Source organism: Lepidothrix coronata, unplaced genomic scaffold (assembly GCF_001604755.1).
Source record: "Lepidothrix coronata isolate B3197 unplaced genomic scaffold, Lepidothrix_coronata-1.0 Scaffold105, whole genome shotgun sequence".
NCBI lineage: Eukaryota > Metazoa > Chordata > Aves > Passeriformes > Pipridae > Lepidothrix > Lepidothrix coronata.
In genome coordinates, this window is record NW_016690285.1 from 1105584 (window position 1) to 1129256 (window position 23673).

At 47.9% G+C, this 23673-nt stretch overlaps 1 protein-coding gene across 1 annotated transcript in view; it reads left to right on the forward strand.

Moving 5' to 3' along the window:
* Window positions 1–756: 756 nt before the first annotated feature.
* KIF5C (kinesin family member 5C) overlaps window positions 757–23673 on the forward strand; it is a 71304-nt gene continuing 48387 nt past the window's right edge. The window contains exon 1 of the mRNA XM_017823797.1: window positions 757–908. Coding sequence (XP_017679286.1) covers window positions 783–908 — 126 coding nt within the window. The 5' untranslated portion in view covers window positions 757–782. The remainder of the gene's footprint in view (window positions 909–23673) is intronic.

A 23673-nucleotide genomic window follows, 5' to 3' on the forward strand; every position in this document is an offset into this window, starting at 1 on the left:
GGGAGAACTCAGGGAAATTCTGAGGGGAGCTCTGAGAAGGGGAATCTGAGGGGGAAAGGTGCTGAGTGGGGCTCTGAGTTGGGGGCCACTAAGTGGGGTCCGAGTGGGAAGGATGCTGAGGGGAGTCTGTTGGAGCAAGTCCAGAGCATAACCACAAAGTTGATGAGGGGCCCGGAGCACTTCCCATATGGAGACAGGCTGAGAAAGTTGGGGCTGTTCAGCCTGGAGAGGACAAGGTTGTGTGGAGACCCCATAGCACCGTCCAGCATCTGAAGGAAGCTGGAGAGGGACTCTTCATCAGGAACTGGAGTGATAGGACAAGGAGCGATGGGTACAACTGAAAGAGAAGAAATTTAGTGTAGATATATGGAAGATATTCTTCCCTGTGGGGATGGTGAGACACTGGAACAGGTTTCCTAGAGAAGCTGTGGCTGCCCTTGGAGATGTCCAAGGCCACGTTGGACGGGGCTTGGAGCAACCTGGTCTAGCGGAAGGTGTCCCTGGGAAGAGAACAGGATGATCTTTCAGCTCCCAGCATCCCACCCCCCCTCCGGCGATCCCGCATCCCTGTGATGCCGAGGGGCGGACGCCGCGGTCCCCGCACCGCCCCCGTGTCCCCGCGCAGCCGCGGCCGGTGCGGGGCCGGTCCGGGGCGGGTCCGCGGGCTGCGAGAGGGGCTGCGAGAGGGGCTGTGGGGGCTGTGAGCGGCTCTCGGCGCCCCGGCCCCGCCCGGCCCCGCCCGCCCGGCGGCCCCAGCCCGGCGCTGCCGCTGCTGCCCGGCCATGGCGGACCCCGCCGAGTGCAGCATCAAGGTGATGTGCCGCTTCCGGCCCCTCAACGAGGCCGAGATCCTCCGCGGCGACAAATTCATCCCCAAATTCAAGGGCGACGAGACCGTGGTCATCGGGGTGAGTCTGCCGCATCCTCCTCCTCCTCGTTCTTCTTCTCCTTCTCCTCCCGCATCCCTCCCGCGCGCGGGCGGCGCGAGCATCGCCATCCCCCGCCGGGGACACGGCATCGCTCCCCGCCGTCCCACCGCCCGCGGGGGACCCCCAACATCCCCCCCTCCGCCGTGTGTCCCCCCCACCCCGGCCATTGTTCCCGCTGCGGCGGGGGGGGGGGGGCGTTGGAAGGATGGATGCGCTCCCCGCGCCCCCCCGGCGGGGCTGCCCCCCGCCCACCCGGCGAGGGGTCCGGGTTCCCCCGGGGGTCTCCGGGCAGGGCCGGGGGCGCGGGGGCTCGGCGGGCTCGGGCGCTGATGTCATGCCGGGCACTGGGCATGCTCGGCTGGGGCGGCCCCCGCGCTCCGCCGCGCCCCTGCGGCAGCGCCGGCGGCGGAGTTACCCCAGCCCCGGGACCCTCAGCCCCGGGGTCCTCATCTCCGGGACTCCTATCCTTGGGATGCTCATCCCCGGGGTCCTCATCCCCGGGGTTCCCATCCCCGGGGTTCCCATCCCCGGGATGCTCATCCCCGGCACCCCCATCCCCGGGGTCCTCATCCCTGGCACCCCCATCCTCTGGATGCTCGTCTCGGGGTCCTCATCCCCGACACCCCCATGGCCAGGACCCTCACCCCCGGGACCGTCACCCCCGGCACCTCCATCCCTGGGATGCTCATCCCTGGATTCCTCATCCCTGGGACCCCCATGACCGGCACCCTCATCCCAGGGATCCCCGAAATCCTCATCCCTGGGATGCACATCTCCGGCACCCCCATCCCCGGCATCCCCATCCCTGGATCCCCATTCCCGCGGCTGCGGGAGCGCTCCGTGTCCGCAGCGCATCCCCGAGCGGGCGGTGCTGGCGGGTCCCCGCTGATCATCCCAGGGGGGGACGCGACCCAAGTTTTGTCATCGCGTCTGAAAGGATCCAATGGCCCGAATCTCGAGGGTCCCTCTGCCCGCAGCGCCCTCCCCGCGCTCTGCAGGGGCTCGCGTGTTCCCGAGGGTTCATTTAGAGGGAACAAAGGGTGCGGGATGTGGCTCCTTCCCCGGGGCTGATTCATCAGCGCTTCCCTTTCCCTCCCCGCGGCTGGAGCCCCCCAAAAACGGGTCCCTGGGAGGGGTTGATCTCGGGAACCTGCTGGTGCTGGTTTTGGGGGGGGGGTGGGTACGGACAGCGCCGGGTGCCTGAACTCGGATTTTTGGTTTGCCTTGTGCTTGGTGCTTTATTTCACGTATCGGTCCTCTGTGGTTAAACCAATAACGTGTTCCACACCAGACAACGATAAAGAGGTCTTAAAAGTAATTGCCAGTGCAAGATTTGTTAAAATTCTTCTTAAAACCTTGAGTTTGGGAGAAGCTCCTCTCGTGAAAGTTGCAGAACAGTTGCAAGGGAAAAATGAGTCGATCCAGGACATAAATGGTTATTACCTTGTTTTCTTATTCTTTTATGTAATTTATAGAAATGTTCTCCCCGTAGCCAAATTAATTGTCTTTCTTTGAAGGTTAAAGCTGTACCAACCCCAGCAGCCTGTTAACAATAGAATAATCAAATTGGTTATCAATCTTGGTCAGCAGGGGAGGGCTGGATTTGGCCAGCAAATATCAGGAACGAAAATGTAACTGTAGCACGGTGGTCATTTGGGTGTTTAAAAAAAACAAAGGTCAGCAAATTCCCCTCCCCCCCCTTAAACAAATAAACCCTCAGACATATTAAAAGCAGATTAAAATACATCTACTGTAAATCCTTTAGCAGGGGCTGTGTTCTTAAGACAAATGGAGTTTGGAATTCTCTTTTCCCGCTTATAATGTATCTTTTCCCATAAAGTATCTGTTGTCTGTAGAAAACAGTAACTGAGATGCTCTGGAAGAGGTTTTTTGTTTCTTGCTGACAGGAGAGAATTCCTTCGGTAAAGGTAAAAGGGAAAAATAACAGCAGCTGTTAATTTCCTACCACTGAAGTTTAAAAAAAAATAGAGAGAAACAAGCAAAGCACGTGCACTTATTGATATAAATATTTATTTTATATATATATTCAGGTTGGCAGGTTTGAGGGGGTTATTTTTGCTATCTTGGAAATCAGAGGCTTAGAGTTTCTTTCCCAGGGCAAGGTTTTAGGTGCACATTTTAATCACCTCCACCAGTGCAATATGTCCTCAAATCCAGATTCTGCTTTCCAGAGAGAGAGAGGAACCATCCAGCTGGGGCTCTGGGGGGATCCTTGGAGGTTTGTAGGTGTAAGTGAACGTGAAAATCGCTCTCTGTATTCTTTGTCCTCTTTATTTGCAGCACCGAGCTCGTTGGGCTTTGGTGTAACTTGATCCCCAGTGGATTCCACTGCAGCATGAGTAGGAAATGCTACTTGTAATTCTCATTTACTGGTTTTAAGGAACTGCTTCCCTCCAACAAATAATGCCTGGCAGGGGAAGGAATCCTGATTCTGGTGGAAAGCACTACCAGAGTAGAGCTTCCTCTTAGAAAAGCAGGGGTTTAGACTTCAAAACCTCTTAGAAATGTTATATAAAGTACAAACAAACCAGAACCAAACACTTCTTTTTTGTGTTTTACTATAGCACTTGAAAACACTGCAATGCAGCTTTTATTTTTGATTCGTATGTTGGAAAGAAAAGGGTTCTGTTGAAATGTAAAAGAACCCAAACCAAACCACCAACCCCTCCCAGAGGAATTGTGTCACCACCTAAGAAAAAAATAAAATAGAAATGATTTAAAGGAAACATCTTTTTTTTTTTCCCCTGACTAGTAAGCCTGAATAAATTTACTTCTTCCCAGCAAACAATTGTGGGGAAAATGCCTTTTTTTTCTTTTTTTTTTCTTTTTTTTTTTCCTGAACTTCCCACTGTCATCTCCCATTATACTTCCCTGGGGCCATGAGCAGATTTGCCAGCAAAAAACTGAAGGTTGCATGATATTTCTGAGATCAGCCTGGGTGATGTTTCTGAAAACGAGCAGCAATGGAGGGAGTTTAACCACTTAGGCTGAGTTTGCCTTTCAGGCCGTGACTAAAGCTGCATCTCTGTGATGTCTGGGGTTGTGGGGGTCAGAGCTCCTCCTCAGGGAATTCCCAGGGCAGTATCACCCCCCTTGGAGTTGGGATTTGACCCCGTGTTTTATGTCCTGGCCCCTTCCATCCATCCCATCCCCGTGTGCTTTGCTCTCCTGACACAGCCAAGTGTGGAACATCACAAGCCTCACCTTCAGTTTTCCTCCGGTTAAATCGGACAAAACCCTCTGTGTTTTGATTCTGCTTCAAAGTTTAGGCTATAAAAAGCCTCTCAGATGGATCTCACCTTTAACCAGGGCAGGGAAAGGCGAGGGGGGTAAATCCAGCCCTTTCCTTTGCGCTTGGCTGCCCAACAGAGTCCCCAGACTGCAGCTTCATTTTATCTCTATCTCTGCAACCTCAAGGTGACTCTCTGATTGATTGTGTTGGCTGACACACCTAAAAATGTATTTTCCTAGCTGGCTTCCTTCTCGTGGGCTCGTTGGAGAGCGTGGAGCTGTTTGCTGGAGTGAGCAGTGGGGATAATCCATCGTGGTTTTGTTGTGTTCATCCCTGTTCCTCCGAGGGCTTTCAGTCCTGAGCACCTGCAAAGGAAGGATGGAAAGAATCCCAGGTGCTCCCCAGGAGGGTGCTTTCTGCTTTATGTTTATGGGAGAGAATAATTCCAGCCCTGTTGTAAAATATTTAGGAGTTAGTTGTGAGGAGATGATGTTTTCACCTTCCTTTTTCTTTTTAAGTCCGGAGCGACCACTTCCTTTGAGTGCAGGGTGATTTTTCCAGGCTGTTAGGAAGGAGAACATCCAAAAGGCAGCTCGGGAAGCTCGTGTTGTTACCAGGAAGGGGATAAAAGACTCTTCATTGTGGCTGTCAGCTGCTTTGCAGCGCAGGGAATGTGTAAAGCAGGGAATGTGTAAAGCAGGGAATGTGTAAAGCCCGGCTTAGCGGGAGCTGCTGAGCTCTGCAGATCCCGGTGTCAGGCACAGGCAGAGCCTTTCCCAGCCCCTCAGTGCCCACCCCGATGGGCTCCTGCCCGTGGGAAATCCAGCAGAGAGCCGGATCAGCGGGAGGATCCCCCAGGATTGAGCTTTACTCTCACGGGGGAAATTCTGTTGTCTCATCCGTGAAATATTCCACATAAATAACTAATGTGCCTCAAACCAAACAAGCAGACTCATCACCTGATACTCTGCCTTGGTCACTGCTGTTCTGCAGTGTCATGTTCCATGAAAGGAATTCCTGTGCAGGGCTAAGAGGTGGATTTGATGATCCTTGTGGGTCCCTCCCAACTCAGAATATTCCGTGAGAGAAAGGAAAACAAAGATTGATGGCTGATTCCCTTGCAGTGGGTGGGGTGGAAGCTGAGCAAGGTTGTGTTTTTTTTTTTTTCTTTTGGAATGTCTTGTGGAGAGATTCTCCCTTATTTCCATCCTTAAAATACCTGGATATGTTTTAGCTTTTCTTTCATATGTGCCAGTGAAGTCAGCAGAGTTTGTGCTAATAAAAAGCACGTTCTTAATGTGCTTTTAAATCCCTCCTGTACAGAGATCTCTAGTGCTGTCAAGCAGTTGTCACTCTGGGGTTAAGACAGACCTAAAAAAAAGAGAAATTTATCCCTGTGATAATAGATAAATGGCTAGTTAAAAAAAATAAAAAATAACTACCCTGTGCTGCTGGGCTTTTTTCCTGGTGCTTTTGACAACAGCCAAGCTTCCATCTCTCCCACAAAATGCACAACCCCTCTGCTTGTGGAGGATTTGTTCGTGGTGGATCTATAAATACCTTTTATCAAAGCTCCTGCTGGATGGAAGATGTGAAGATGTGACTTCTGTCGTGGTGTAAAAGCTGTCAGGGGATACACAGAGTGCTGTTCTCCCAGCAGATCTCTTAGCCTGGGAAGCTGATCCCTGCTTTGTCTCCCGGAATCTTTGGTGTGTTTTCCAGCTCTTCTTTCCCAGCAAGGGCTGAGTGAGGTTTTTTGTGAAGGGCTGGTGTGGGATACAACACCTGGCACGGCTGAGCAACGGCATTTCTGTGGAATCCTGGTGTCTGAAGACACCAGAGCTGCCAAACACCTTTGTGGGAGCTGCTGCTGCTTTCAGAAGTGTCTCAAACCTTCCCAGAGCCCGAGATCTTCCTGCCCAGAGCTGCTGCCTTGGCTGAGCAGAGCCAGGACGTGCTGTGCTCATCCCCCCGTGGCTTTGGGCGATGCTGCTTTCAGGTCAGACCATTTCCAGAGCAGCAGCAGCACAAGACTGACAGATCTGGCACTTGGTTTTTTGGGTTTTGTTGGTTTTTTTTTTTTTTGGAGGGGGTGATTTTTCTCAGTAGGTTCCTCAGGAAGAAGCAGGAGCCTGTAGATCGTGGCGTGTTGCTGTTCACTTGGGAAAGAACAGGATGATTCCACTGGCTTTTCTGTGCCTTGCAGGAAAAACTGTTTCATTTACTCCTGAAAACTGGTGTGGCCATTCAGGGAGCTGAGTTATTTTCCTAAGGTGCTTCGCATACACTTTCAGGAGCTTGGGAGAAGGTTAAAATCCTGGGATGGGGTGGACATTGATGAGGTGACTGGCACAGGAGCGTCTTGGTTCTGTTTTTACAGTGTGTTGGCTAAAGAACGGAACAGTTCTGGAGCTAATCATCAAGAAATGCATTTATTTCTTGGCACAGCGAGACTCCCCTAAAGCACAGAAGCAAATGTACAATATTACACTTCCACAGTGTAAGTCCAGTGGGAAAAAAACCTTGTCTTGATAAGGACATTTGAGCTTCTCCAAAGCCCAAACATTGTTCTTTCCCACCCTGCCTTTGCATCTGTCCAATTCCACAACCACAGGTATCGGGATGAGTGGCAGCTGATTCAGCTCCTGGGATTCTGTTGGCACTGAACCAAATTTTGGGAGGCAGGGATTCTTCCCATCCCATTAAGATTCCAAGCAGAATCCTTGGCTGGTTAAACACTGCTTGGAATGTTCTTGCCGGGTTTAAGCACAGCCCTGTGGGGACAGAGTGGTTTGGGGGGAGTTCTCTTTGGTTCCCTTCTGAATCCTCTGCTGTTTTCCTTCTGGAAAGGATGTTCTTTCAGGCTTGTCTGGAAGTGCTGAACTGGGGGGAAATTATCCATCAGGGATCAATGTGTGCTGCAGTGGATGAGGCTGCACTTGTGTATTGTCTTCTCTTTTCTAAAAAAGCAGTGAACTCAGGTGTGAAAACAGCTTCTATCTACTGGTGGTGGTGCTAGAAAGATGATTTACTCAAAATAAAGAGCTTGTTTTCTCACCAAAGCGATTTCCCATTTGTGTTTTCTCGGGGCATCATTGTTTTTTTTTACCTTTTCCTAATCCCACTTGGCAATTTTTTCTCTAAAAAATACCTTCATCCTCCTCACCTCTCCTGTCAAAACACGGATTCCTACTTAAAGCTTTGAAACCTAAAATACAGCTGATGGATTTCAACAAGATAGGCTGTCAAACAACTGGAAAATGTAGTTTCAAGTCACTCTGTGCTGTCTTTTCCCCTCTGGTACCTCCTTTTGGGCCCAGAAGGCTTAGACATTGAGGATCTGTCCTGGAGAACCTCTTTCCAGCTTCTGGCAGGGGGTGTTCCTTCCCCTGGGATGCACCAGGGAGTGACTGGGGCTGGGATTCATTTGGTGAATGTTTGTTGAGCCTGGCACAGTCAGATTTAGGGAAGGATGAGATGCCACTCTGAAGTCTTTAATATTAACATTTTTTTTTCCCTGTGGTAGTTTTTTGAGGATTGGGGTTGGGGGAGGGGAAAACAGAGGAGGAAAGATGATTTAATTTAGTTTTTAACTTGACTGCTGCCACCCTTGGTATTATTTCAGTGTCCTTCCTGTTATCACGAAAATGAGTCACTTAGGATTTGTCTCCTTCCAAAATTCTGTCTGGTTGCTGATGAGTTTCTGCTTAAAATCTGGCTGGTTTAGTTTAATACAAAAGTGCATTTGGAACTGTGACTGTTTTCATGAAAAGATCTCTTCTACACAAGGGGATTTGTTTGTGGTTTGTTGGGTTTTTGTTTTATTTTTTTTAATTTTTTTCATGACATCTACACCAGTCCTGTGCACTTGTGTCTGTTTTCGTTGGGTTCCTTTGAGCTTGACATGTTTTGTCTTATGGAACCCAACATGACCAAGCACAGGAACCTCCCAAATACTTCCAGACTCTTTGTTTTCCCTTTTTTGTTAGGTTTTGTGTTGCTGAAACCTTTTGAAACCCAGGTGTAGAGGCAGAACAAGTGATGTAGAGTCGCTCAGTAACTGTCTGACACTTTCTGACTTCGACTGTGGTGTTGCCAATGTTTGTTTTTCCAGCCCCAGTGGAAGGTACACACTGGATAATGGTGCTTGGCTTTGTGAACAGGGAAAATGCCTTTATTCCATTTTGCTGGATTTTGGAGTGTGGGAACATCCCATGCTTAAATAATCCTGACAAAACAAACCCAACACAGCAGCAGCAAAAAAAACCCCTCTACCTCAAAATATCCCAAATGAGATCCTTCAGAATCATAAAGGTGTGGAGTGGCAGCAATGGGATTCCTGATGGATTTTATTCATCTCCTGGGAAGAGCCAAACCATTCCTATATATTTATGGCCTCTTTGGTTCTTTGACTTTGCATGGGATGTCCTGGAAATGTATGTGATTGTTATCAGGTTCCCTTTATAACATCAATAATTGGTCCCATGACAGCTTCAGGAAATGCACATTTTCAAAGTATGGCACAGAGTTTAACTGACACCAGGAATGTGGGATTTTTTTTTCTCCCCTCCCCACCCCGAGAAATGAGTATCCAGAGATAAAAACTTAAATATTTGATAGCAGTCCTCTTAGATGTCTTTGCCAAAAATGATTCATTTTTTTCAGTGCCTCTCTGCTAAGAGAAATTTTTCTCTGCTCCCTGTTCACGATGATGGACAGGAGATGCTTTTGGTTGGTGGAAGAGACTGTTCTGGGTCAGGGAGCAGTGGGATTCCTGCAAAACTGGGCTTGTTTTGAAGCTTTTGTTAAACATTTCAGCTGCACGAGGAGGATTCGGTGCTGAAACCACGTTTTGTTGCAAGTTAAATGGCCCAAAGGCTTTCAGTAACTTTTGCAGGAGGAGACATTCCTGAATTCGCTTGGACATTATTGCTGTGACAGGCTGTTCCATCCTGCCCCGTGGCAGCCTCTGAGCTGAAGACCTCCGAGTTGGAGGGGTGAAAGTTGACTTTTAAAGTCACCTTGGGGCCGTGCAGGGAAGGCTGTGACACACCAGAGTCATTGTGGCTGCTGAATTATTCCCCCACCGAGCAAAGGGTGTGCAGGAGACCGTTCTCGGAATTGGGGTAACTGGGTTAGGGAGTATTTTTAGCAAAGCTGTTACCAGAAGTCGGATTTTTCTGCAGCTGTAATCTCTTTTCCTGCCTGCCCAGCCCTCCTGCATTGCTGGGATCGCAGTATTTAGGCCAGCAGGGAGATGTGGGAATGCTGCAGCTTCTCCCAGAGCTTGGAGGTTCTGTGTTGGTCACTTGGTAATCCTCTGCTCCTCCCAGGTTTTCCTGGGGATGCTCAGGAGCTGTTCCATGGCACACACAGTTCTCTGCACTCCCACAGCTCCGTCTCCTTCAACTGCACCAGTTAATTCCTCTCAAACACTTGTTTTTATCACTACATAAATCACACAAATGCCACTGCTCAGCATTAACCTGTTACCCTCAAACTGCTGCCCCCATGTCATGTCTGTCCTCTGCTTCTCTCTCCCTTTACATTACTTTTTTTCCCCTGTCCCCTTTTATATTACATTTATTGTTCCCTCTCTCCTTTTATATTACTTCCCCTCCCTCCCCTTTTATCTTGCATTTTGTTTGTTTTTCTCCTCTTAAAAACCTCCCCGTATTCTTTTTTGTATTTTCTTACCCCTTTCTGGGTCAACCCTAAACATCCACCCTGCTGTCATTTGATAAACACACTGCCTCGGTTATCCCCCACTTTAGGGTGTCTTTCACAATTTAGCTTCAAAGCAAACCAGTTCAATGCTGCAAACAAATCTTAGAGCAACGTTAATCTCACTATCCAGGAGCCACATGTTCCTTCATCCTGGAGAGAAATATTTGCTTATATTGGTAACAGGGGATTTATTCTGCCCGTTGCTTGCTTTATGTGCAGCCCAGATTTTCAGTGTGTTATGGAGTAACCTCAGCCATAAACTTCAAACGGAGCTGTTGCCAGCAAAAACAACTTATTTTTCATCTACCATGTGTGATGCTGGAGCTGTGGAGCTCTGAGGAAGGGTTGCCTGGGCAGGAGCAGGAAAATGGAAGCACCTGAGGTGGTTTCATAGCCAGAATTGGTCACAGTCTATCACCTAATACGGGATTCCTGTTTTTTCTTATAATTAATTATCCCCTTGTTGTGTTTCCTGATATGAGCAGGTGCCATTCCAGCAGAGGCAGCGCTGTCTGAATGTGTCATTTTAATGGAGCTCAGTAGGTTGCTTTTTTGCCTTGATGCAGCTGTAAATCTGTTAGCAGGGCTTGGATTTGGTCTGTTTTGGAGGCAGACTCTGTGTTAGAACTCAACAACTCACTGGATTTGACTTGCCAGTGCCCCGAGGCGTCGGCTCCTTCATCCCCGTTTGTGCAGTGGGAACGCTCCTTGCTTTTCCCTGGTATTTTATTATAGGGTTTGGAGGTTTAAATCTCAGGGATTTCTGATTTTTGAGCAGCTGCCTGTGCACGCTTCAGGCTCATTTTGAGAAAGTCATTTGGGACTCTGGGAAACACAAGAAGCCTGAAAGCTGAAGCAGCTGCCGGACGTGGGAATTCAGAGCAACTACTGTGTCCTGGAGTCCTGGAGAGAGGCACCCGCAGTGTTTAGGACCTGGAGAGCTTTGCTGTGTGTCTGCCCTGCTTTCCCAATGGGATAAATGTGTCCCTGGATGCAGGAGGCAGCACTCAGCCCCTCCAGGTCCTCCTTGCTGCACAGTGGTGTGGCTGGGAACAGTTATCCCTCCTTCCATGAACAGTTATCCCTCCTCTTGGATACGGGAGAAGGATCAGGTGGAGAGGAGGTCTTGCTCATTTACCAGTGACCCCCAAGGCTGAGCTGGTTTGTGTAACAAAAACTACTTGCTTTTTATTTATTATTTTATTTATTATTATTATTATTATTATTAAAACCTGCCATTTGGGAGTAGCTTTCAGAGGCTTTGGGATCCTGGGAATTGTAAATTGGATAAGCATCGAGGACGGGGAAGATGAGACCTCGGTGGCTTCAGGATTAAGGGGTTGGTTTTTGTTTGGTTTGGCTTTTTTTTTGAAGCGGTGCCAAGTGCTGAGGGTGGCTGGAGGCTGAAATCCTGCAGGTTGTGGCTTAACAGGACGAGCAACTGCTTTATACTGATGAAAACAAAAGGTCTTAATGATTATTTGCACCCTCCTTACCTCCTGCTAAGTGCCAGCCCCGGTGTGTTCCAGGTTCTGTTTGTCTCTGCTGTAGAAAAAAATCAGAATACCAATGATGATTTACATAAGAACAGGTCCTGTGTTTACATGACTCATTTTGCAGGTCCTTCCCTCATTTCCCTGTCGGTGTGTCAGGAAACAGCACCAGAACTTTCACTCATGGATACAAGGGTTGAACACCATCACTGAGCTCAGGGAATGAAGCATGGCAGGGCTGCACCCTGCTCTGAGGATTTGGGAATTGCAGAGGGAATACATCAGCATTACTAAATCTGATAATGGAATTACTGGCAGATAATTCCAGGCCCTTTCTGGATAATTTAGCAGAAAGTGGGGCTCCTCTGCTGATCTCATTGCTGTGCTGGGAGAGCTAGAAGAGTAATGCAGTTCTAGCTGCAGGGAGAGCACAGGAGGGGTTATAAGCCAGAAAATCTATTTTGTTTTGCTCATAAAAAGCCCAAAAAATGACCAAAGAAGGTCCAGGCAGTGCAGCTGAAAAGGAAATTCTGCAGCTCTTTGTCCTTACAGAGTTCACGGAGGGTGTTTTGCTGTGTGTGCCTGGGTGTGGTGTGTTTTACCCAGCTCAATAATACCACTTTTATTCACATATATATATTCAGTATGTTCCTATTCAACTCTCTGAGCTGCAGTCTGTGTAGTAACACACTCAGAACCCTTTGCCAGGTGTCCAGGAAAGCCCAGCTTGTCACCACCAGTTTCTCAGTGTGGGACAAGGTGGTGTAAATATTCTTGCTGCCAAATGCAGGGGCAGGTTGGGACCTTGGGTTTTGAACGAGATTTAAACGATTCTGAATTTCTTGATGACTGATTTCGTTTATCAGTGATGAATTAACTTATCAGAGATGCAAAAACCAGATTGTTCAATGCTCCGTTTTCCTCCTGACAACTGGTGTAAAAAAGGGAGGAAAGGGTAATTCTGGTTTGTAAGGAATTTTTTGTCTCTACTTGTCTAATCACTTTACAGGATTTTTATGAACTAGAGGTACAAATAAGAATGCCTTGACTGGGGTAGGATTGCTGAGGATTTCCAAACCAAGCTCTGCAGCACCGTGATCCCAATCCCACAAACACGTGGGTTTGACAAAGAGCATTGGGGTCTCCATTTAGCAGGTTCCTATTAAGTTTTTTTTAAAATATTATTAAAATTGATATATTTTTAAAATAATTACCTGGTCCTATTAAGTTTTTTAAAAAATATTATTAAAATTTATATATATATTTTTAATAACTACCTGATCCCCCCATCTTTGTGCTTTTGAGGGAGACTCGGATGGCTGGCACCAAAATTGTGAGGATTGAATAAGTCAAGCAAAACTAAGAGTTCTGTTCTTTTATTAAATCCAGAGGGAATGAGGGATGGAAGGAAATCAGTGCAAGAAGCAGAAGCTGGTTGAGAGGTTGTGGATGGGGGGTGAGCAGGTTCCTCCTTACACAGAGGTAAGAGGAACAGGGTGAGAGGAACTGGGCTCCAAGTGACCAGGATTTGTGTCTGGCTGTGCTGGGGGGGTTTTGGGGGAGCTGTGCTCTCTCTTCTGCACCCCCACCTCTCTGAAACTGGGTGTAGTGAAGGGGGAGAAGACACTGGGCAAACTGGGATAAGAATCAGGAGGTAAAAAAAAAAAAATCGGTGGAAGTTTTTGGGCACCACGGTTTAAAAAAGGCATTAAGCCATGAGAGAGCATCCAAAGGAGGATAGGGAAGGGTCTGCAGGGGCTTTGTGAGGAGGCTGGAGGAGACTGAAGGGAGATCTCATTGGGGTCTTCAACATCCTCACTCCAATCTGTGCCCTGTGTGAGCAGGAACAGGAAATTTTAGGTTGGATCTCAGGACAAGGTTCTTCCCCCAGAGGGTGGCTGGGCACTGACCAGGCTCCCCAGGGCAGTGGGCACGGCCCCAAGGCTGCCAGAGCTCCAGGAGGGTTTGGACAACACTCTGAGGGACAGGGGGGGATTGTTGGGGTGTCTGTGCAGGGCCAGGGGTTGGACCGATGATCCTTGTGGGTCCCTTCCAGCTCAGGATATTCCAGGATTCTATAAAGAGTTACCAGAGGGAAGGGAGGTCAGTGATCTTGTGATGGGGCTCAAACACTGACATTCCAGTGCCTTCCTTCCTGGAAGAGCTGATTTTCCTCTCTATTCTTATTAAACAACCTTTGAGCTTGTGGGACACAGACCTGGCAGGGCTGCAGAACCAGGACAGGGAGAGGTGGAGGGTGCCCAGAACCCCCTCAGAGTGGCCCTGCCCCTGCAGGGTCTGTGCAGTGAACTCTGTTCTCCCTCTGTGCCTGAAGAGGTTTGTTGCCAGGAGCAACTTGTCTGCATTAGTTTGTAATTGCTCTGCCAGCCTTGACATCTCAAGGCCCTTCCATCCCCAAGTCGTGGCTGTGTGGCTGTTCCAGCACTCCTGGAGCTGCAGAGCTGGATGTCTCCAACAGATGAAGGTCAAGGCCTCAACTCATCCAGCTACAAAAAAAGAAAAAGGTAATTTTGGGGCAGCCGTGCATCAAATATCTCTGTGGGTAAAACCTGTGGTGCTTTCTGCCCTTTCAGTTCTTCTTTTGAGTATCCCTTTTCAGTGGAAGCAGTAGAGGGAAGTACATTCTGTCCTTCTCCTTCTAATTCTCTGAGTTTTAATTAAATTGCATGAAAGGAGGCTGGTGCAGAGCAGCTACACTGTAGGGTTTTAAAATCCTGCTGCAGCATCAGGTCTGTAAACATTCCAGCTTCCAGCACTCCTGGAGTTTAGTGCCTCAGTTTGTAAATGAGGAAGTGAGTCTGAGTTGGTGTTGCTGGTCTCCCAGTGAATCAGGACCAAACTCGACCAGCAAAGGCATCGAGGGGTTATTCCCTGAGCTCTGGGGTTATGGTTGCTCTGTGAATCAGGAGCACACTCAACCAGCAAGATATCAAGGGCTGAGGGTTGTTTCCTGAGCTCTGGGAGATGGTTACTCCGTTAGGTTATGGATGTCTTGGATACTACTAGCCTGGACTCTGGAATAATCGAGATTTTCAGTTCTTGAGGGCAGTAGAAAATAAATCTGCATGTCCCAGTGCTGCTGTTGGTCCCATAGCTGCTGGTGGTGAGGGTGGGATGAGAACACTCAGCTCTGTTTGGTGCAGAACCAAGTTCTTGCCGTGGCCATCACACAGGGGGTGCTTTGGCTCCTCACAGGTCACTTTGGGGGGCAGAGACGTGTCTGGGCTCGATGCTGGTGGGAGTGCCAGTTTTCATAGAATCATAGAATCAGCTGGGTTGGAAGGGACCTCTGAGATCATCAAGCCCAACCCTTGATCCAACCCCGCCGTGGTTCCCAGCCCATGGCACTGATGCCACATCCAGTCTCATCTTAAAAACCTCCAGGGACGGAGAATCCACCCCTTCCCTGGGCAGCCCATTCCAATGGCTGAGCACCCTCTCTGGAAAGAAATTCTTTCTAATATCCAACCTAAACCTCCCCTGGCACAGCTGAAGACTGAGCCCTCTTGTCTTGCTGATGGTTGCCTGGGAGAAGAGACCAACCCCCCCCGGCTCCCCCCTCCTGTCAGGGAGTTGCAGAGAGTGAGGAGGTCTCCCCTGAGCCTCCTCTTCTCCAGGCTGAGCCCCCCCAGCTCCCTCAGCCTCTCCTCACAGCACTTGTGCTCCAGTCCCTTCCCCAGCCTCGTTGCTCTCCTCTGGACCTGCTCCAGCCCCTCAATGTCCTTCCTGAGCTGAGGGCCCAGAACTGGGCACAGCACTCGAGGTGACCCCCCAGGAATTGAGACCCCCCCAGGAATTCCCCCCTCAGGATTCACTCACACAGTGAATTAGTGGCTCTGGATTAATCCCTGAACGAGACTAAAGCCCAGCTGGAAGTGCCACAGGGTGCTCGGGAAGCGCTTTCTCTGCGGCACAAACGCGGGCAGTGGGGTGCAAGGACCTCCCTTGTTCCCTTTTCCAGGATTTATCCACCCTGACTGGACACCCCACGACCAGTGGTGAGGATTATTCCCTGATCCCCCTCCATCCCTTGCTTTTCAGAGCACGCTGACAGCAAAGCTGCTCCCGGGACCGGCGGTGCCCTCTGGTTTGGTTGTGACCCCTCCTGACCCGAGGTGGATTTGAATCCTCAACTGACAGCGCTCAGGATCCCATTACTAATCTCCTGAGCCACCCAGTTGCCCCATAAATCTGCAAGTGATATGTTTAACAAAGCAGAGATTAACACAGAGGCTGCCAGGGCAGAATTGAGATGTAGTTTGGGCTGGTTTGTGCTCTGCTTCCCTCCTGCAGGCGGAGCTTCCTCGGGACCGGCACCAAAACTACTTTGTTTTGCAATATTCACCCGTTTTGCTTTTTTGTTGGGGTATTATAAACCCTGACAACCTGCTCCACACAGCTTATTCCCACAGTCCCCACCCATCATGGCCTTGTCTGACCCTTCTTCTGTTGCTGCCCCGAGATGCTGCCTGTGGGAGGTTTTCCTGCATTGTTTTCTGGCTGTGAAATTGTCATTTTTGGTCAAAGAAAATCACAATGTTCTCCAGATAACAAAAAAACCAGCCGTTTCAAACCAGTTTTGAAGCACTGAATTTTACAAAATAGAAATGAATCACGAAAACCACAGGATGGTTTGGGTTGGAAAAGCCCTTTAAGAGCATCAATCCAACCATTCCCCCAGCACTGCCCCACTGCCCCAGGTCCCCAAGTGCCACATCCACATGGCTTTTAAATCCCTCCAGGGATGGGGACTCCACCACTTTCCTGGGAGCCTGTTCCAGTGGCTTGATCACCCTCTCTGGGAATAAACTTTTCCTAATATTCATTGTTTTCATTCTCAACTGCTCCTAAAATCCCAAGACCTTTAGCTGGAGGAGTCTCAGGCTTCCTGAATTCATTTTCTCTTCTCCAAAGAATATTTTCTGTATTTCCCTTCTAAGCTGTTAGTTTGCATTGTTTTATATACCAAATAAATTGTCAGATTCTCTCATCCCATTGCTACAAGGAAGTAGGGTAGGTTGTTTGGAATGCTGGAGCCTGGTAAAAACCAGGAAAAATTTGGATAACTTGCACTAGTTTGCACCAGTACAAGTCAATAATAATAATGAGAGAGCTGTGACTCAGAGTATTGCTGTGTCAGAACTATAAAAAATGTTGCTCAAGAGGATTATTTAACAGTTGCCTTTGTTTTGGGAGCTTTCTATACTTAAAATTCCTATAAAGTTTCTTTAAGAGCCTTTTTTCCACGTGGAAGAAAGGCTTTAAAATAAACTTCTAAGGTTTGATTTCCTAAATTGCAGATCTTTAGCAAAATAAAATAAGGCTTTCTGAAGTGTTGGGGTTTTTTGTTGTTGGTTTTTTTTTTTTTTTCAAGGAGTTAAAGGTTCTTTCTGCTGGCAGGGAGAGCTAAAAGTGGATCACTGGCCACGAGCCAAACTCCATCAGCTCCACAGAAATATTCATAAAGTAGATCAATAATTAAGCCCTCTATGCAAAAGAAATGCTGAGTTTGTCTCAGATTGCTCTGCAGTGCCTGATCATACATGGTTTAATTTATTTTCCAAGTGAGTTTTTGGGAATATTAGCAAGATTTAAGCTTTTTTTTTTTTTTTTGGACAACTTGGTATGACTATTTGGCTTATTTAGGTTTATTCTGAATAAATTTCCTTTTTTTTTTTTTTTTTTAACCCAGGCAAATTCAGAAATTTTATCCACTGGGTGATTTGCTGCTGTTGCAGTGTTTTTATAGGGCAAGATGACACAGAAAATGGATTGGGATGGCAGTGGCATTTCCTTAGTCAGTGCAACAGAATAAGGGGAAAATGTAATAACTGAATTTAACATAATAACTGAATTTAACTGCTTTTCTTACATGCTTCTATTTTCTCCCTCTGTTTGTAACCATGTTTTTGAATCTCAGTAGAGATAAATGGCTTTAGGAGAATAGAACCTGTTTATTCCTTGGGCTTTACCAACAACACTGTAACAGCCCTGGAGCTGCAGAACCTCTGTAGCTTGTGGGGAAAAGAATTCCCTCCGTCTCATAAGTTCAGTGCAATTCCAGGGGGGGATTTGCAGGGCCAGCTATTTATCCCACTTGGGAATGGAGGAAGTGTTCAGTCAGTGTGGCCTCTGCATTTTCAAAGGGAGTGAAGACTTGAATTCCTGCTCTCTAGGCTGGAGGGAAGGAATGTGTTTTATTCCACCTTCTGCAGGAGAAACTCGGTGCAGTGCAGGACGTGCCTGGACTGAAAAATGGAATTGCCACTGGTGATAATTTGCTTTCTCCCCTCTCTGAAAAATTCTATCTTCCAGGCCTGCAATTACCCATCTTTTATTTATAAAACCTTTCCTACAAGAGCACTTAGGGGAGGGAAAACTTATCTGGGAAATAATTTGCCACGTTAATTAAGCTGCTGCACGTCACGTGGTGCTGTTACCTGGGTGCTCTGGCAGTGGCATCGTGTGCAGCCAGTCAGAACCACTCACAGGTCATTCCAGCTGCATCAATAAAACTCTTGGAGCTGGACAGGGAGCCAGGATAACAGTGACAGGGATTCAGCACAGTCACGGTTTGCCAAACGATTCGTCCGATAAACCGAGCCCTGGTCTCTGCAGGGACCAAAAGCTTTCCCCAGCTGATGATTCCATGACTCACTGCAGCTCTTTCACAGGGATAAAGGGGGGAAAAGAACCCTCCTGCTCCTGCTGAGCCCCTTTCCACACCTCCTGGCACAGGGATGCAGCTGGAAGCACGGACACATGGACCTTGTGACCTGTGGTCCCCCTTTGGTTGCTGGTCCTTAGGTCCCCATAAACATGGATGCACCCAGAGTGAAGTCCCTCACCCAGGAAGAGAGTTAGAAAGGAATTCTGGAAGAGGATAGGACTGTGCTGATGGGATGTGGGGTACAGCCAGACAAGCAGGGTGACCAGCAGCCTCCTCACAGAGCTGGGGCTTTTCCCCCTTCATCCCATTTTGGTTCCTTCCTAAATCACCCACATCACTCCCTTTCCCTGCCATTGTCCTCCCACAGACATCCCTAAACTCTGGTATCATCCTGAAATATTGCCCTGTCAGGATGGCTCTTCCTGGCTCAGAGCATCCCACAGAGGTTTGGGTTGGAATGGGACCCTAAAGCCCATCCAATCCCACCCCCTGCCATGGGCAGGGCCACCTCCCACCAGCCCAGCTTGCTCCAGCCTGGCCTTGGACACTTCCAGGGATCCAGGGGCAGCCACAGCTTCTCTGGGAAACTTCTCTGGGACCCCCTCCTGTGCTCTTGTGCTCCTTGGGATGTGTTGTCTGCTCAAGCAGAACAAACTTGTGCCTCTCTTGTGAGAAATTTCAGTGATATCTCTAATTTTAGGGGATGGTTTCAGGCTAAAACTCCTCATCACACCCAAATGTCTCCTCACAGCCCCCCAAAATCAAAGAAACCCAGCAGTTTGTATTCTCTCTTCCTCTTTTCTACTTAAGCAATTCTATCCCTGAGCTCCCTGCTGGCTCTTGGGAATTCTGTCCTGAGCCACCTCACCTTTTTAGGAGGACTTTGGGGATGGGGCTGTGGATTCAAATGCCTGAAGGTGAGGTGTCATCTCACAATCCGTGGGTGGAGTCAACCCTCAACTTCTACCTGAAGATCACTGGGATTTAAATATGGAATTATATTAGGGCTTCTCATTCTTAGCACTGAGAACTCCTCATTTCCTGTCTGGGTGGAATTTCAGAGAGTTGAGAGGTATTTTATTTTATTTTTTAAACTGGAAATATATTTGGTTATCTTAAATTTTTTTTAAATTGAGACTGCATTAGCTTCTGTTGACAGTACAGCTCTGTGATGGTGCTTGTAAAATTTGGTAAATTTGGAATTTATGGTTAAAATCCTTTTGGTACTTGTGAAACCCTCCCTTTTTTTTTTTTTTTTTTTTTTCCTTTTAAAATACCAAGCCTGTAAACTCAATAGGAAGCCTTGAAAACGTTAAGCCAGTGAAATAATAATTGGCAATATCTATGAAGACAATCCTTGGTGCCATTGAAGGGCCAGAGCAGAATCCATCTTGCTGTCAATACAACTTCAGCAGGAATTGTGTGGGTGGATTGGAGCACTTATCCCAGCCATTATGCAGCAGTGGCACAAGTTAATGGAACAGATTGTCAGGGGGGACTGTAGGAAGCAATTGCATAGGAAGGAAGATGTGATTTATGTATGAGAGATAATACACTGCGTGTAATGAGAAAGTTTGGAAAATAATGTATGGAGGAGGTGCACGGATAAAATCGTTGGCATAGCTCAGAAAATAACATTTTATTTCTGGCTGCTTATTGCTTCCTCGAATTGCTTCCTGATTTTGGTGTTTAATTCAAGCTGAGTTACATTTGAAAAAAAAAAAAAAACAACAGTGATGTTATTTCTGAAGATGACAATGGGGAGGGAAAAAAAGGACTGCTTGGGATCAGGCTAAAAATCCAGGGGATGTCTGTGGTTGCTCACCCTCCCTCTCTGTTTTGGAGCAAACCTTTTGGATCTGCCAGCGTGTTGTTTTTGTAGGGTGGGTTTGGCTTTTGTTGCCTTTGAGGAAAGTCTGTGAAAAAATGAAGAGATTATAACAATAACAGGAACAAAACTGAAAAAAACCCAACCCCAAAACATAAAAGCCTGGAGCTGGTGGGTGTGGTGGTGAGGAGAGGAGCACGAGGAGACAGAAGGAAGGGTCCCAAAGCTGGACAGGGTGAGGGGGGGGACATGGGGAGTGCCCAACGTTTCTCCAACATCAGAGATCCAGGCAGGAACTCCTGAACAAGGAATGAGGGAGGAGCATGAGGAGCTGGTGGTGAAGGTGAGGAGAAGGGGGTTGAGCAGGGTTGAGGGAGTTTAGGATGGAAAGGAAGTGGTGGCAGAGCAAAAGAAGTGTAAACCCTCAAGCTGAGGGTGGGCAGAGGGTCTGTCCCTCTTCCCTCCCTCACGAGAGAGCATGAGCCTTTAGTTGCCTTTGTGGAGGTGAAGCACAAAATCCTCCCTAAAAAAACCCCATAACTGCTCTCACTTTGTGCAGTCATTTTGTCTTTCACATCCATTTATTTTCTTCAGGTACCAGGGATGAGTTTTCCAGCCTTTCAGCTTCCCAAACAAAAATCCCCAGGAAGAAATCTGATCCGTGAGTTGCTGCTTTACCTGTGCAGCTTCTCAGTCTGGCAGATAAATAACACTTTGCAGGCAGTGGAGCACAGTTTTGATGGGATTGCTTTTTTTGGGGGGGCTCTCTGATATTCCAGGCACTGGAAGAGCTGGATTGATTGCACCAGAGTGGTGTTTGCCTGTAATGCTGTGCTTCCCACGGTGGGATGATGAGCTGACATTGCTCTCTAAGCCTCAGATCAGGCATGAAGGAAATAAATGGGATAAGGGGATGTCTGGGGTTGTGTGTCCGTGTGGGTTTTGGCCTCTTGAGTTAGGGATTGTTGCCTAAGTGCTTGGGATGAGCAAAATGGGGGTAAGGAGGCAAAAAGTTCCATTGCTCTGGAATAGTTATAGCAGGGCTGGGCAGCCCTTTTCATCCTGGGAGTGAAGAGCTTTGTCTTGCTGAGAGCCACAGTGTGCACTGGCCATGAGGAGCTGTGGAGAGGCAGAGTTTGGGGTGGGTGCTGTCTGGGTGCCTCCACATTCCTGGGAGTGAGACCTGGGATCGGGGTTGCATCAGTCCTGTCGGTCCCAGTCACCTCTTCGGGACTGTGTCTCACCAAGTGGGTGCTTGGGGTGGCCCAGTTTTCAGCAGAAACCCACAAATTATTTACTAAACAACTTAAAAATTGCCTTCTTATCCTTGAGTTCTGAAATCCCAGGACAAAATATGAACACACACTGGGATCAGGGGCTGCATCAGTGGTGTTGGTCCGAGTCACATCTTCGAGGTTGTGTCTCACCAAGTGGGTGCTTGGGTGGCCCAGTGCTCACCCCATGCCAGCAAAACCCCATGAATTATTTACTAAATGACTTAAAAATTGCCTTCTTATCCTTGAGTTCTGAAATCCCAGGACAAAATATGAACACACTGGGATCAGGGGCTGCAGGATCAACATCAGTGATGTTGGTCTGAGTCTCCTTGCTGGGGTTGTGTCTCACCAAGTGGGTGCTTGAGGGCCCAGTTTTCAGTAGGAACCCACAAATTATTTACTAAACAACTTACAAATTGCCTCCTTGCCCTTGAGTTCTGAAATGTTGGGGTGAAACATGAACACACGTTGCACTGGGATTAGGGGATGTGTCAGGGGTGTTGGCTCGAGTCACCTCTTCAGGGTTGTGTGGGTGCTTTGGGGGCCCAGTTTTTGGCACAAACCCACAAATTATTTACTATGAATTATTTACAACTTATAAATTGCCTTCTTATCCCTGAGTTCTGAAATCCCAGGGCAAAATATGAACACACTGGGGTCAGGGGCTGCATCAGTGATGTTGGTCTGAGTCTCCTTGTCAGGGTTGTGTCTCACCAAGTGGGTGCTTGGGGTGGCCCAGTTTTCAGCAGAAACCCACAAATTATTTACTAAACAACTTATAAATTGCCTTGTTACCCTTGAAACCCAAAGTCTCAGGATGGAACGTGAACACACGTTGCACTGGGACCAGGGGCTGCATCAGTGGTGTTGGTCTGGGTCACCTCTTCGGGGTTGTGTCTCACCAAGTGGGTGCTTGGGGTGGCCCAGTTTTCAGCACAAACCCACAAATTATTTACTAAATAACTTACAAATTGCCTTCCTACCCTTGGTTTCCAAAATGCTGGGCTGAAACACGAGGCACACACGCAGCCATCCAACACCTCCCTGTCTCCTTCTCCCCCGTGGCTGCTGCTCAGCCGAGTTTCAGGAGCGGGCGAGGGGAAGCTCCTGATCTGCTTGAAGTCAAATCAAAGGGTGACAAAAATGGTTAATTGAGCAGAGCATTGGAACAGCTGCTGGAGTGGCACACGAGTGGCACATCCCCACGACAGAACAACCTCCTGCATCGGGTACCAGCCACCTCGTTAGCTTTGAAGGCCTCGTTAAGTCGGTGTCAGGTCTCTGATGGCAGATGAGAAGGATGTTACACATCCTCTTAGTGCAGCTTTAAACGGAGGGTGCGTGTTTTAAATGCAAATGTCGTGCTTGTTGTTGGGTTGTAGGGAGCAGAGCTGCTGTCTGAAGGATTGATTGGCCTTTTAAGTGTCAGGCAGCTCTATTTTTAGGGGTGGTGATGCGTGTTTGTCTTGTAACCCGTTAGACTCCCTGCAAAGAGGAATCAAAATGCATGTGCAGGTTGTATCCATATGAATAAGTGTCAGTCCTGGTGTCACCTGGGAATCAGGGCAGCTCCAAGGGGAAATGGTCCAAAATATCACTGTGGGGTTTCCACAGAGCATCTCGTTGTTTGTTGGGGCTAAGGATAAAAATCACCACGACTTCTGAATAAAAAACAAACTTAGAGCAGCATAACAGCCCAATGGGCAGCCTGGTTTGGGTCTGATCGGGGGTTTTATTGACACATTTACATGTTTAGCCTAGAAATGAAACCAGTAGAGTGCTGGGACTGGGCTGGGCCACCCCAGGCTCGGCACAACCAGCTCTCAGGACCTGCAAACTTCAGATTCTCTCAGCTCTGAGTGCTTTTCTCACACCAAGTCTCTCACTAGTTTTCGGTGATGAGCAGCAAATATTTCCATGGCTATTCCCCCAGTATTTACATCATTATCCCCCCAATATTTACATGGCTATCCTCCCAGTATTTCCATGGCTATCCCCCCAGAATTTACATTATTATTCCCCCAATATCTACATGGCTATTCCCCCAGTATTTATGTGGATATCCCCCCAATATTTATGTGGCTATTCCCCCAATATTTACATGACTATTCCCCCAATATTTACATGGATATCCCCCCAGTATTTACGTGGTTATTCCCCCAATATTCCCATGGCTATCCCCCCAGTATTTACATTACTATTCCCCCAGAATTTATGTGGATATCCCCCCAATATTTATGTGGTTGTTCCCCCAATATTTCCATGACTTTCCCCACAGTATTTTCATGGCTGTTCCCCCAATATTTTCGTGGATATGCCCCCAATATTTATGTGGTTATTCCCTCAATATTTCCATGACTTTCCCCTCAATATTTACATGGATATACCCCCAATATTTATATGGCTATTCCCTCAATATCTACATGACTATTCCCCCAATATTTACACGACTATTCCCCCAATGTTTATGTGTCT